Source organism: Sarcophilus harrisii, chromosome 1 (genome assembly GCF_902635505.1).
Source record: "Sarcophilus harrisii chromosome 1, mSarHar1.11, whole genome shotgun sequence".
NCBI classification, from domain to species: domain Eukaryota; kingdom Metazoa; phylum Chordata; class Mammalia; order Dasyuromorphia; family Dasyuridae; genus Sarcophilus; species Sarcophilus harrisii.
The window spans coordinates 655,592,614-655,605,346 of record NC_045426.1 but is presented as its reverse complement, the minus strand read 5'-3'; the positions used below and the strand labels follow the sequence as shown (position 1 = coordinate 655,605,346).

At 39.9% G+C, this 12,733-nt stretch overlaps 1 protein-coding gene across 2 annotated transcripts in view; it reads left to right on the top strand.

Annotated features, from left to right (window-relative positions):
- TJP3 (tight junction protein 3) overlaps positions 1 to 12,733 on the top strand; it is a 59,607-nt gene that overhangs the window by 16,484 nt on the left and 30,390 nt on the right. The window contains exon 1 of one of the 2 annotated variants that reach the window (XM_031947862.1): positions 2,700 to 3,045. The exons of the other annotated variant lie outside the window; for it this stretch is intronic. Coding sequence (XP_031803722.1) covers positions 3,025 to 3,045 — 21 coding nt within the window. The 5' untranslated portion in view covers positions 2,700 to 3,024. Of the gene's footprint in view, positions 1 to 2,699; positions 3,046 to 12,733 lie in introns of those variants that run through there. 2 annotated transcript variants of the gene reach the window in all.

Sequence of the window (12,733 nt, the reverse complement as noted above, 5' to 3'; positions counted from 1 at the left end):
GTTTCTTGGTTATCCAGTGATCTCCTCTTGCCAAATCTAATGGCCTTTTCTCAATCCTCATTCTTCTTGACTTCCCTGCAGTCTTTGACACTGTTGAATCACCCTCTTCTCCTTGTTACCCTCTTCGCTCTAGGTTTTCAGGGCATTATTCTTTCCTGGTTCTGCTATCTTTCAGACCACTCTTTCTCAGTCTTTGCTGGATCCTCATCTAGCTCACACCCACTAATCCTAGGTAGTCCACTGAGCTCTATACTGGGTCTCTTCTTCCTTTCCACCACTTCACTTAGTGACCTCATCATTTCTCTGTCTCTGTCTCTCTCTCTCTTTTTGTAGATTTGAGAATCATTGGTATAAAGAGAGAAATGATAGGAGCAGCTAGGTGGTGCAGTGGATAGAGCACCAACCCTGAAGTCAGGATCTGAGTTCAAATTTGACCTCAGGCACTTAACACTGACTGTGTGACTCTGGGCAAGTTATTTAACCCCAATTGTCTCAGCTACAATAGTTTCTCAAACATCTTGCATGTTTGAAATATGTCCAAAACTAAACTCTTTCTTTCCCCTTTAGCTCCTCCCCTCTCCAAACTTCTCTATTACTGTCAAAGGCACCACCATCCCCCCCAGTCCCCCAGGCTTATCTAGTTTGTGTTTCCCTAGGTTTTCATCTCTATCTCTTACCATTTATATTGGACCTATTGCCAAGAAACAACCCATTGCAATTTCACCTTTGCAATATCCCCTTCTCTCCTCTGATGAAGCACATCATGCTTGGACTCTTACAATGACATGCTAGTGGGTCTGTTTGCTACATGTTTCTCCTCCAATTCATCCTGATTTTCCTAAAGAGGTCTTACTCTGCTACATGTTCTCTTTGCTGTTCCCGGCAACAAGACACTTCATCTCCCAACTCTACCTTTGCCCATGCTTGGAATATTCTTCCTTATTATATTCACCTCCTGACTTCAAGTCCCAACTTAAATCCCAACTTCTACAGGAACTCTTTTCTAACCCCTCTTAATTATAAGTACTTTCTATTCATTTTTATTATATATGTCTTTTATATGTGTGTATATGTATACATGTATACATATACATACATATCTTGTTTGTACATATTTCTTTGTTGTCTCCCCAACTAGGTTATGAGCTCCTTGAGGACAGGGATTGTCTTTTGCCTGTTTTTGTATCCGCAGAAATTAACACAATGGCTGGCATATAGTAGGTTCTTAATAAATGTTTACTGACTTATAATCAAGGCATGGAGAAATCATAGGACAGGCAAGCAAGGGGTCTCCAGGAAGACAGCTATGGAGTTAAGTTAGTTAATTATGAAATCAAACAGGGAAAGGAAAGAAAGTGAATTCAGAATTGATTATCAGCTCTAAAAAGTAGGAAGCATGTAGAAATAGGTCACAAAATTAGGGTTCGAAGGGGTAAAACATAGAAGGTTAGAGTAATAACAGTTTTATGTAGCATTTATGATTTGAAAAGCACTTTGTAAATCTCTCATAACAAACCTAAATATTATTATCCCATTTTATAGATGTGGAACTGAGGCAGAGGTTAATTGCGCATGATTACACAGGTAGTAAGTGTCTCAGACTGGATTTGAACTTTGGTTTTCCCGATTTCTGGTGCAGCCCTCAAAACCCCTACTTCTGCCACGTTACCGCCTCTCCAAAACCCTACCTTAGTTCAAAGCTCTGCTCAAGTGCCACTTATTTCCAGATTTAACCAATCCACTCCTTGGTACTAGTGCCACACCCGCTTGTATAGCATTCGTATTTACTTATCTTTGTGGGAGTTCTCATCCTCTTCCCCTCCAAGAATGTAACTCCTTTGGGGCTGGGACTGTTACCTTTTTTCCGTAGCATCGGGCTTGGAGGCGGGAAGATCTGAGTTCAAATGTGACATCAGACAGGTACTTTCTGTGTGACCCTAGCCAAGTCATGATGCCTGTTTGCTTCAGTTCCTCCTCTATAAAATAGTCCTCGTCGGACAAGGAAATGGCAAACCACCTTTGCCAAGAACATCAATGCGATCACTGAGAATCGGACTTTACTAAACGAGAACAACCAAAAGAATCCTTATTGATTGGACTAAGCCTCTAGTAGTCCTGGAAAGTGCTCTTTCAGTTGAGTGATGTTAGAAAGCAGAAAGCAAGGGATTGAGTAATGAATGAAAGAGTGGGTGGGGAGATGAGGGGCAAGATGAGGGGCACTTTAAAACCTTAAAGTGTTTTAAGGATGTTGATGAGACTCACAGAAGATGGTGGTGGCTCTTTGAACCTACTAGAGGAACAAGGCACTTCCCCTCTTAATCTGTTTCTCCGTTGCTAAGACGAAAGGGTTGAATTTAGGTTGTTTCCCAGCCACTCAGAGCCAAAGCAAAACTCTAGCATGGTGACTGCCAGCCTCTAGTGACGGTCCGATTAGACCCTTCTGGAAAACCCTCAAAGACAAACCACCCGCTCTCCACTCTGGTCAAACATCAGCAAAGACCCAACCCCCCAAGTTCCGATCTCACAGCGGGGCTAGGGTGAGCCGGGACCTGGCTAGTGGGAGACGGTGCCCAGAGGGGAGCGGGGCTGAATCTCAGGTGGGGCTAGCGGTTGGCTCGCCACTTACTCTTTCTTCTAGCTGATCTACCCCACCCCCTCCCCTGGCCCTGGGCCAGTAGCTAAGAGAAAACCTGGCCTGGAATTTCCATCCACTCGGAGTACAGGTGCCAAAGTTAGGGCCGGCCCCGGGGCTGGGAAAGGGCTCTGGCCATCTTGAAGGCGTGTCTCTGGCTCCTACTCGGGGCGGGGCAAGGTATCCCGGGCAGGGGCGGAGGAGGAAGAGGAGCAGGTGTAGCTGAGACTGAGACGGACAGGGAGGAGAATTTGGGCTCCCCGCGCCAAGTTTCCTTCCCCCAGTTCTCCCTCGCGTACAGCAGAGTTAACAGCTTCCTGGGGTCCCAAAGGAAACTCTGAAGGGTTTCTAGCCACCCACCATGCTGGGAAGCTGAAGGACCTCCCGGGTGTATGATGGCGGTGAGATTTCAGGTGAGTGCCGGACCAGATAAGGGGAAGGAGAACCCCTGGGGCATTGCAAAGGGAGGAGGGGTGAATAATCTGACCTCTTTGTAGCTGTTTAGCCAGGATCTCTTGGAAAGGGCCACACACACTCACGAACACCCTCAGTAACTAGAATTCCGAACTATTAGAACAGAAAAAGACCAAAATCCTGTCGGTAATCCTGCCCCATTTTACAGCTAGAGAAACTGAGACCCTAAAGGAAAAAGGAAATAGCTCTAGGACACAATTATGGATAAGCTGAAGAATGCACTACTGAGCTCTCATTCTCTCCCTTCTTGGCCCTTTCCTCAAGCCAATTCCCTCCTTTTCAGTGCCCCCCCCCCAAAAAAAAAATATTTTTTTTTAGGGTTAGTCACTTCCCAGAGCCTCAGTTTCCTCATTTGTAAAAACAGGTCGAGTTCTCCCAAATCTCTTTCTGCTCTAAATCCTAATTATCAATCCCTGATTTGGCTGAACCTGTACTAAGGAAAATCTCTAAACCTAGTTGTCCCGCCCCCCTTGTGCCTTCAAGCTTTTTTTTCCTTCTCCCAGGCAGTTGCATTTTAATCCTGAATTTCAATAGCCACTGTGGGAGGGAAAGGGGAAGAGGGGCGGAGAGAGAGCCGAAAAGGCTTTGGGGCTGAGGCCCCTGGGAAAAAAATATTCTAGGCTTCCGGGAATACTCTAGAAGGCAAGCTAGGGCTAAGAGCCCTCAGCCTGTGAGTCTGGAGTCCTGAGGCCCAGGCTAAACTTCGTATTTGCTGTATGTTTTTGGACAAGTCACGGTCACCCTAAGGCAATTACAGATTCAATGGGGCTTTTGCCTTCCTGGTCACATTACCCTTTTGCTGGGTAGTTATAAAGAAATCTCTATTGGAATGTGAGTAATTTTATTATCCCTGATTATAAGGAAATTCAAACTTGGAAGTGATTTAAAAAAAAAATAGACTTTTAAAATCTTTATCCTTTGTTCTACTTCTATTGCCTCCCTTTCCCAAAGAGCCACTCTTTTAATAAAAGAGGGGGGGGGGGGCGGGAGATGTAGAAGAGAAAAACAGCAAAGCACTGAAAAATTCTAACATGCTATAATCCTCCCATGGACCTCTACCTCTGCAAAACACTTCACACTTTTTTTTTAAGACTTATGGGATAGTAGTTCCTTCCATTTATGTTATTGTCTTCATTGTGTAAACTAAGCTCGTATTTTCCTGATTCCACTTATTTCATTTTGTATCAGTTCATATAAATCTTTTCATTGTTTCTCTTAAATTGGTCATTTTTTTACAGGCTGATAATGTTCCATGACATGCTTGTACCGCAAATTTGTCTAGCCACTTCTGATCAATTTATTTTCAATTCTTTTTATTGCAAAAGGATAGAGCTTTTATTTTTTTCCCCTCCTTCCCTCCACCCCCTCCCCTAGATGGCAGGTAGTCTCATACATGTTAAATATGTTATAAAGTATATGTTTAATACAATATATGTATACATATTTATACAGTTATCTTGCTATGCAAGAAAGATCGGATTTAGAAAGAAGGTAAAAATAACCTGAGAAGAAAAAAAAAAATGCAAGCAAACTAACAGAAAGAGTGGAAATGCTATGTTGTAGTTCACCCTCATTTCCCAGTGTTCTTTCTCTGGATGTAGCTGGTTCTGTTCATTATAGATCATTTGGAACTGATATGGATTATCTCATTATTGAAGAGAGCCACGCCCATCAGAATTGATCATCATATAGTATTGTTGAAGTGTATAATGATCTCCTGATTCTGTTCATTTCACTTAGCATAGGTTCATGTAAGTCATTCCAAGCCTCTCTGTATTCATCCTATTGAACCTTTCTTTTTTAACAATACTTGAGGCACCAAATTCCTAGAAGTAGAATCTCTTGGTCAAAACACAGTTTAGATCATTCCGGTCTTTGCATGTCTACTTTGCTTTGCTGAGTGCAACTAGCACCAATTCTTAACTCCACTAATAGCCTCTCCACCCTTGATTATTGCTATTTTATGAGTCTGTGATTATATATTTCTTTAGGGATTGGGGAGTGTGTAACTAGAACTCCAAAAATCCTACTACTTTCTATCTGAAAGGTACATGGAGGAAGAGGAGGAAGAAAACAAAAAAAGAAACCCTTTTAATAGCTTAAGTAGTATCTACTGACCCATGATCCTAGGAGGGGCCAACTGGTCACTTCCTAAGTGGGATGTGGAGCTGAATTTGAGGTTTTGAGTACCAAGCATCTTGGGGAGGTGGAGGGGGGGTGTACAGCAAATTGTTCTTCCACTAAACAGGAGTTTTTTCAAACCATTGCATTTAATGACCAATTTCCAATAAAGTCATTTCAGAAGTTCCACTCTCCTTGAAAACAAACATCAACAGAAACCTACCTAACTTATTATTGTTTGTCCTTTGTTCTCCAAGAGAACCATCAGGGAGGTGATGCTATGACATGTAAGTGAATTGGATTTAAGTGAGGGAGGGCTGTGCAAAGTCATCTGCCTCACTTTATCGTCCAGAGCCATCTGGGTCCAATGGCCAGATGTAAGTCAAGATGACTGGAGATGGCCCTGGATGCAGTGAGAGCCTTTGGCCTTTGTAAATTAAGTCTTTAATAGGTCTCAGTTTACCTGAGGCAATGCTCATTTTTACTGAAAAAAAGAGAGGTTGTGTATTTCCTTCTTTATTTGTAGTGTCTCTTAGAGTTGAAAGCAATCTTGTCTGCCCAATCCCCTCATTTTACTGATGAGACATAGAAAGAAAAGAACACCCAGTTAAGTAAGTACTTGAGGCAAGATCTGAATCCAGCTCCATTCTATCACACTTTAACTGTCTTTCTGTGTCTCTGGATTGTTCATTAAACATGATTTCCTTCCATTTTCTCAGTTTCACCCGCGTCTTTTTTTGTCTATTTTAGATTCACTCTTTGTCTTTGCCTTCCTTTTTCCCCTCCATGTGCAACTGTTATTGCTGTAATAATAGATGACCATTTCACACACTTTTTTGCTTTCCATTATGTCATCCTCCTTTCCTTCCCAGGAATTCTTAGGCTCAACCTTGATACCATTCCTATCCTTACTCTAGGTACTAGAATGGGCACCAGTGCCCATTATTTGCCTGTTTCATTCCACAGACTACACTGGTTGTTCCTGAGATCCGTTTCTCACTACCATTCACAAGCCTCTGTCCCCATAACCTTATAGTCAGCTACCCCCAACTGTTTGAACCCCCAGAGAGTTTGAAGCTGCCAGGGAAACCAAGAAGGGGAGGTATGCCAAGATAGCACAAAAGGAACACAAGCTGACATCCCCTGGGGATGGGAAACAGGCCTGGGCAAGTCAACCCAGAGGGTGGCACACTGGGCTGGGGCCAGGAGTTCAATGACTAGAGCATTAGGTAGGGGAATGGGGAGAGAACAAAGTGAAACACCTGGCACCTGCTTTCTCCAGGGTCCTCCTGTGGTTTCTTTTAAAAATAAGGCCCCCTGGGGGAAATTTTAATGCTTATGAGAGATCCTTTTCCCCCTCCTACCTTCTGGCTTCCTACAGAGCCTTCTCCCTGAGATTTGTTGTACCCTTGTTAAGTGTTAAGTGTTAAGTTTGTGACTTGTAGACAGACCCTTCCTTGAAACTGGTGCTTACAAAGTTGACTGAATCAGCCTGTGTTCTTCAGGAACTTGCAGTTCAACTCAACCATTCAAGTCAAACATATTAAATGCTTGCTATGTGGTGAGACAAGTTAGAAAGTGCTAAGTACTCAGGTCAAGCTGAAGCCTAGATTAAGGAGGGAGGGATCATGGATAGGGCTGAGGAGTGTCAGGGAAGAATCCATGGTAAAAGAGGTATTTGAAGGATGTCAATATTCAGAAATGAAAGGAATTTATTCCAGATTCCACAAATCTGGAGAACCAAAGTCAAGATGTCGATTGCAGAGGACCTTAGGTAAGAAGCTAGGGTACATGTAATTTAATTACTAGGCAATGAAAAGCCCTTGAAAGTTTCTGAGTAATTAACTGGCATCATCATAATACCTCAGATTTTAGAATGTAAGCTACTTGAGTGCAGAAATTGTTTAATTTTTTGTTTTGTTTTGTCTTTTTTTTTTTTTTTTTCATTTTTTTTTTGTTTTGTTTTTGTTTTTTTATCTGTTAAAATGCCTGGCATATAGTAGACTTAGACAGCTCGAAAGCAGGAGGTTATCTTTCTTTGTGTCTCTGGTACTTTGCTAACTAGTAGGTATAAATAAATATCCTATAAATAAATGCTTATTGAGTGACAACATTGAAATTATTCACTGGGCTTGACAAGTATTTGGATGTCTGGGACTGAGGGAGAGGGAATACTACAAGCACCTTAAGATTTCCAAAGGACTTTACATACATATCATTTAATCAACAAGCATTTATTAATCACCTACTATGTGCCAAGAATTGAACTAATCACATGGATAAAAGTACAAAGAATGAAACAATCCCTACTCACAGTGAGTTTACATTCCAATGAAGAAAACAAGTACTGTCAGTTCTTGTCTAAAGAGACATGCAGCCAGAAAAATCATGAAATATAACTAAAGAGTTTATTACTGGGTACAAGGAAATGGGGTGAGGGGCATAACATTCACAAATTTTGATAGTGATACATTTTTTCCAAATACAAGTAAAAATAATTTTCAACACTCATTTTTGTAAAAACTTTGTGTTCCAAATTTTTCTCCCTCATTCCCCCCCCCCATAGCAAGCATCTGATATACTTTAAATATATGCACTTTTAAACATATTTCCATATTTGTCATGTTGTGCAAGAAAAATCAGATCAATGGGGGAAAAAAACACAAGAAAAAAAAAGTAAACAGCCAACAGCAACCAAAAAGAGGTGAAAACACTCTGCTTTGATCCACATTCAGTCTCCATAATTCTCTTTCTATACGTAGATGGCATTTAACATCCTAAGTCTATTGGAATTACTTTGAACCATCACATTGTTGAAAAGAGTAGAGTCCATCACAGTTGATCAAGTGACACATTTTTTTTTTTTTGAATCATAGGAATCCAATAAAAATGGTAGCCCAATTTTATACATATTAAATGCTTAAGAAATATTAGATCTCTCAAAGTCTAGACATGGTACTTTGAAAAAGACCTGAAGTTTGTGGAATTGGGTATTAGAAGGGGTTTGAGTTTGTGAGTCATTGTGAAGTAGAGAATGAAGATAATCTGAAATCGGGTGGAAAGTTACAATAACAGATATAGATGGATGTAGCTTATTGCCCTCTTGTCTCATATATAAGCATACTCAGAATTCAAGTTATGCTCAAACTATTGTCTAATACATCAATTACATTGGAATAAATTCACATTTTCAAAACAAGCATTATGGCAGAACTGACTAGACATAAAAACGTATATAGCATATATAGAAAATGGGTAGCTATAAATTCATATGAAAGTAATTTGGGAAGGAGATCACTAGTAGTTAAGGGGATGGGACAGCATTCATGCAGACAAAGGTGCCTGAGATGCCTCTTAAGGAAGATAGGAGATTCTTTGAGGTGGATGGAGGTGAGAAGGAGTGAATGATAAGCATGGGGGTCAGACAGTACAAGGTTAAAGAGATGGGAAATGTATTTTCATTAGTGAAAAACAGAAGGTCAAGTTGGTTACATTAAAGAGTGTGAGAGGGGCAGTAGTATCCATTGAGGTTAGAAAGGGTTGGGGTCTGTCGGTATAGAACTTTAAAAGCTTAATAGAGCCATTTAGATTTTATCCTAGGGGTGATAGGAAGGCATCAAATTTGGTTCAGCAAGGGAGTCACATGGTCAGATCCAGGAATAAGGAAAATTACTTTGGCAGCAGTGTGTCTGAAGGACTGAAAAGTGGGGGAATTGAGTTAGAGAGACCAATTAGAGGCTGTTGTAATAATCTGAAAGAGAGGGAACTAAGGTGGTTGCTGAGTGAAGAGAAGGGATCAAATTATGACTGTAGAAATGTCAAGCCTTAGCAATTGATTGAATATGTGGTTTAAATGAGAATGAAGAATCCAGGATAATGCCATGATTATAAATGGAGGAGACCAGGAAGATGGTGGTGCTTTTGACAGAATTAGGAAAATTTGAAAGAGGAAAGAATTTAGGGAAAAGATTATGAGTTCCATTTTAGAAAAGTTGAGTTTAAGATGTCTTTGCAACATCCAGTCTTGGTCTTCATAACAATTCAGTGAAGTAACTGATATTATCCCTATCGTATACAAAAGGAAAAATTGAGGTCGAGAGGTATTAAATAACCTGCTGGACTCATAAAACTAATAGTGTCAGAAGTAAAATTTAAAGCTTGCTCTGCCTGGGTCCAAGATCAACATGCCATATTATACATCATTTAGGCATTAAGAATACAATTGTGCAAAAAAAAAAAAAAAAAAAAAAGAATTCAATTGTCCTTTGTCAATTGGAATTCATGTGGGATGAACTAGAGGAGGGCCAAGCTCTTAAAGTGATGAGGACCATGAATTAGGTAGGGTCATGACAATGAATCTGAAGAGGAAAGATGGAAATTATTTATTGGGCTTGACAGGTGTTTGGATGCCTGGGACTGAGGGAGAGGAACAGTACAACAAAGTGATGCCATCTGCAAAAAAAAAAAAAAAGGCAGGGAGCTGGGAAGTAGAAATGTGTTTAGTTTGAAATATGTTGGGTTTGAAATACTGGTAGGATTCTCTTCTGGGAGATGTCTAATGGGTCGTTAGAAATGCAGGATTGAAATTTAAAGAAAAGATTGGAATGAAAAATACTGGTGTTGTTATCCACATAGAGATAATTGCAACAAGGAACTAGATGAGCTACCCAAAGGAGAGAGTATAGCTAGAACAGAAAGTCAAAGGGAGCTTTGAGGAAATCCTACCCTTCCTCCTACAAATACACTTAGATGCCAGGAGGAAGAGAAAATACAGAAAGAATAGGAGGAGAAAGTAAAGAGAATGGGGTCTCAAAAAGCAAAAAATTTTGGAGGAAAAAAACTAGTCAGCCTTTTGGGGGGGGGGCGGGGTTAATACTGCTGGTAACGTAGGTTAAGGATTAAACAACAATATTTGGGTCTGGCAATTAAGTATTGGTGATGGAAGAGAAGTTTCAGTAGTAGGAGCAGGAATGATTGAAGGATTTCAAAGATCAAACTGATCAATGGAACAAGTTCCCAAAAGAGACTGAAGTGATGACATTGGAGGTGGGGAGTGGGAATGAGGATGTTGGAGTCAGTAAGAGCCCATTGTTAAATCTTCAGTGTGAGTATTTTATATCAGGGCTTCTGAAACTTTTTCTACTTCTAAGCTTTTTCACCTGAGAAATTTTTACGTGATCTGATATATTTGAGAGGTATGCAAATCAAACATTTACTGATAATAAATCATAAGTTAGCAACCCCCACATTCAATTATGAGACCCATATGGAGTCTAGAACCACATTTTAAGAAATTGGGATTTATACCACCAAAATTATGAAGGTTCTAAATCAGGACTTTATTGTTTGTCTAGACTTAAGAAAGTGATAGAAAAATGTTAATGGTGCAGAGTAAACTTTAAAAGCGAGTCGTGTGTACGTTAATTTTTTTAAATCTGGTGAGCCAGTTAAACATTTACCAGCATACCCTGGTAACAGGGTAACCCATAAGTTTTTGTCAAGAAGAGGTCTACCTCTCCTTCTAAAATGGAGAGAAGAAAAAAATCTAATGAAGAAAGCAAAGAAAATACTAGATAGAGACATAATGGATAGAGAACTGAAGGCCTGGGATTGAGATCTATGTGATTCATGCACTGCTTTAATAGTCCTAGACAACTGTCTTAGTCATACCGTATCCCAATCATCTCTCTAAGACTAACGTGGCAAAAAGGGATGATCCAAACTGATGGATAAGGTCTCTTATGGGGTGTTCCCTACAATTCCCTATAAAGTAATAGATTCAGTCCCAAAAAAGACTTTTGAAAAAGGTTTTGAAGGGAAGAGGGATGAGAGTGTTAAAGAAGGTGTGCTCCCAAGCATTACCTCTCAACCTGTACTGTTGTCCCCTGCTACTTTTTCTCTACATAGTTTTCAGTGATATTGCAAAAGCCCCCGTGTTACTCCTCAACTCAACAAGACCCAAGAGTTTTGGATTATTATTATGCTATAGGATAAATTACAAACCCTTCTATTTGGCATTTGAAGCAAAGCCTTACACAACCTACCTCCCTCAAGCCTTATCATACATGACTCTTCTTCATGCAAATAATCCACAAGTATTTATTAAGCCCCAATTATATGCCTGAGGCCCTGGAGATAATAAACAAGATCAAAACAATCTCTTTTCTCTCCGAGTCAATGTTCTGTGGAGGGAGAAAAATGTGTACTCTTTTAGATCCAAGGTAACTGAGGAAAGAAGCTGAGAAAGAGACACTAAGGACTGCAGGAATCAGGGAAAAACCTTCTGGAAAAGATGGGATTAAAGACTTAAACACACCCTGTGACCCAGTTGTTATTTCACAAATATGACTTTCTATCTTCCATCTCTGCTTTTGCACAGGTGATCACCCATGCTTAAAACATACTCTTCACTTCCACTGAGAATCCCCAACTTCCTTTAAGGCTCAGCTTACTTTCACCCATCCCCCAACTGCTGGACTCTCCTTGTAATGTAATGTAATGTAAACTTGAGGACAAAAACTGTTTGATTTTTGTCTTTGTATTCCTATGCACAGTAGGTGTTTAATAAAAGTAGATGGAATGAATGATCAAGACTGCTCTGTAGGTTTCCTGGGTATCTCACAGTAAAGGAAATAGTATCAAGATAGGATTTTTCTCCAAAGACTTGTCCCATTTATTCTCCACTGTTTAGTTTTTTCTTCAATCAAAAAAACTTAAACCTTTCCCACAAAGAAATTTAGACAAGGTGACCCCTAAGATTTCTGCCTAAGTTTTTATTTTATTTTATTTTTTATTATAGCTTTTTATTTACAAAACATATGCATGGGTAATTTTTCAACATTAACCGTTGCAAAATCTTCTATTCCAATTTTCCCCCTCTTTCCCCTTTCCCCCTCTCCCCTAGATGGCAGGTAGTCAATACATGTTAAATATGTTAAAGTATATGTTAAATACAATATATGTATACATATTTATACAGTTATCTTGCTGCACAAGAAAAACAGATCTAGAAAGAAAGAAAAAACCTGAGAAGGAAAACAAAAATGCAAGCAAACAGTAACAGAAAGAGTGGAAATACTATGTTGTGATCCACACTCATTTCCCATAGTTCTCTCTCTGGGTGTAGCTGATTTTCTTCATTATTGAACAATTGGAACTGGTTTGAATCATCACATTGTTGAAGAGAGCCACGTCCATCAGAATTGATCATAGTATTGTTGTTGAAGTGTATAATGATCTCCTAGTTCTGCTCATTTCACTCAGCATCAGTTCATGTAAGTCTCTCCTTGCCTCTCTGTATTCATCCTGCTGATTGTTTCTTACAGAACAGTAATATTCCATAACATTCATATACCACAATTTATTCAGCCATTCTCTAATTGATGGCCATCCACTCAGTTTCCAGTTTTTAGCCACTACAAAAAGAGCTGCCACAAACATTTTGGCACATGTGGGTCCCTTTCCCTTCTTTAAGATCTCTTTGGGATATAAGCCCAGTAGTAACGC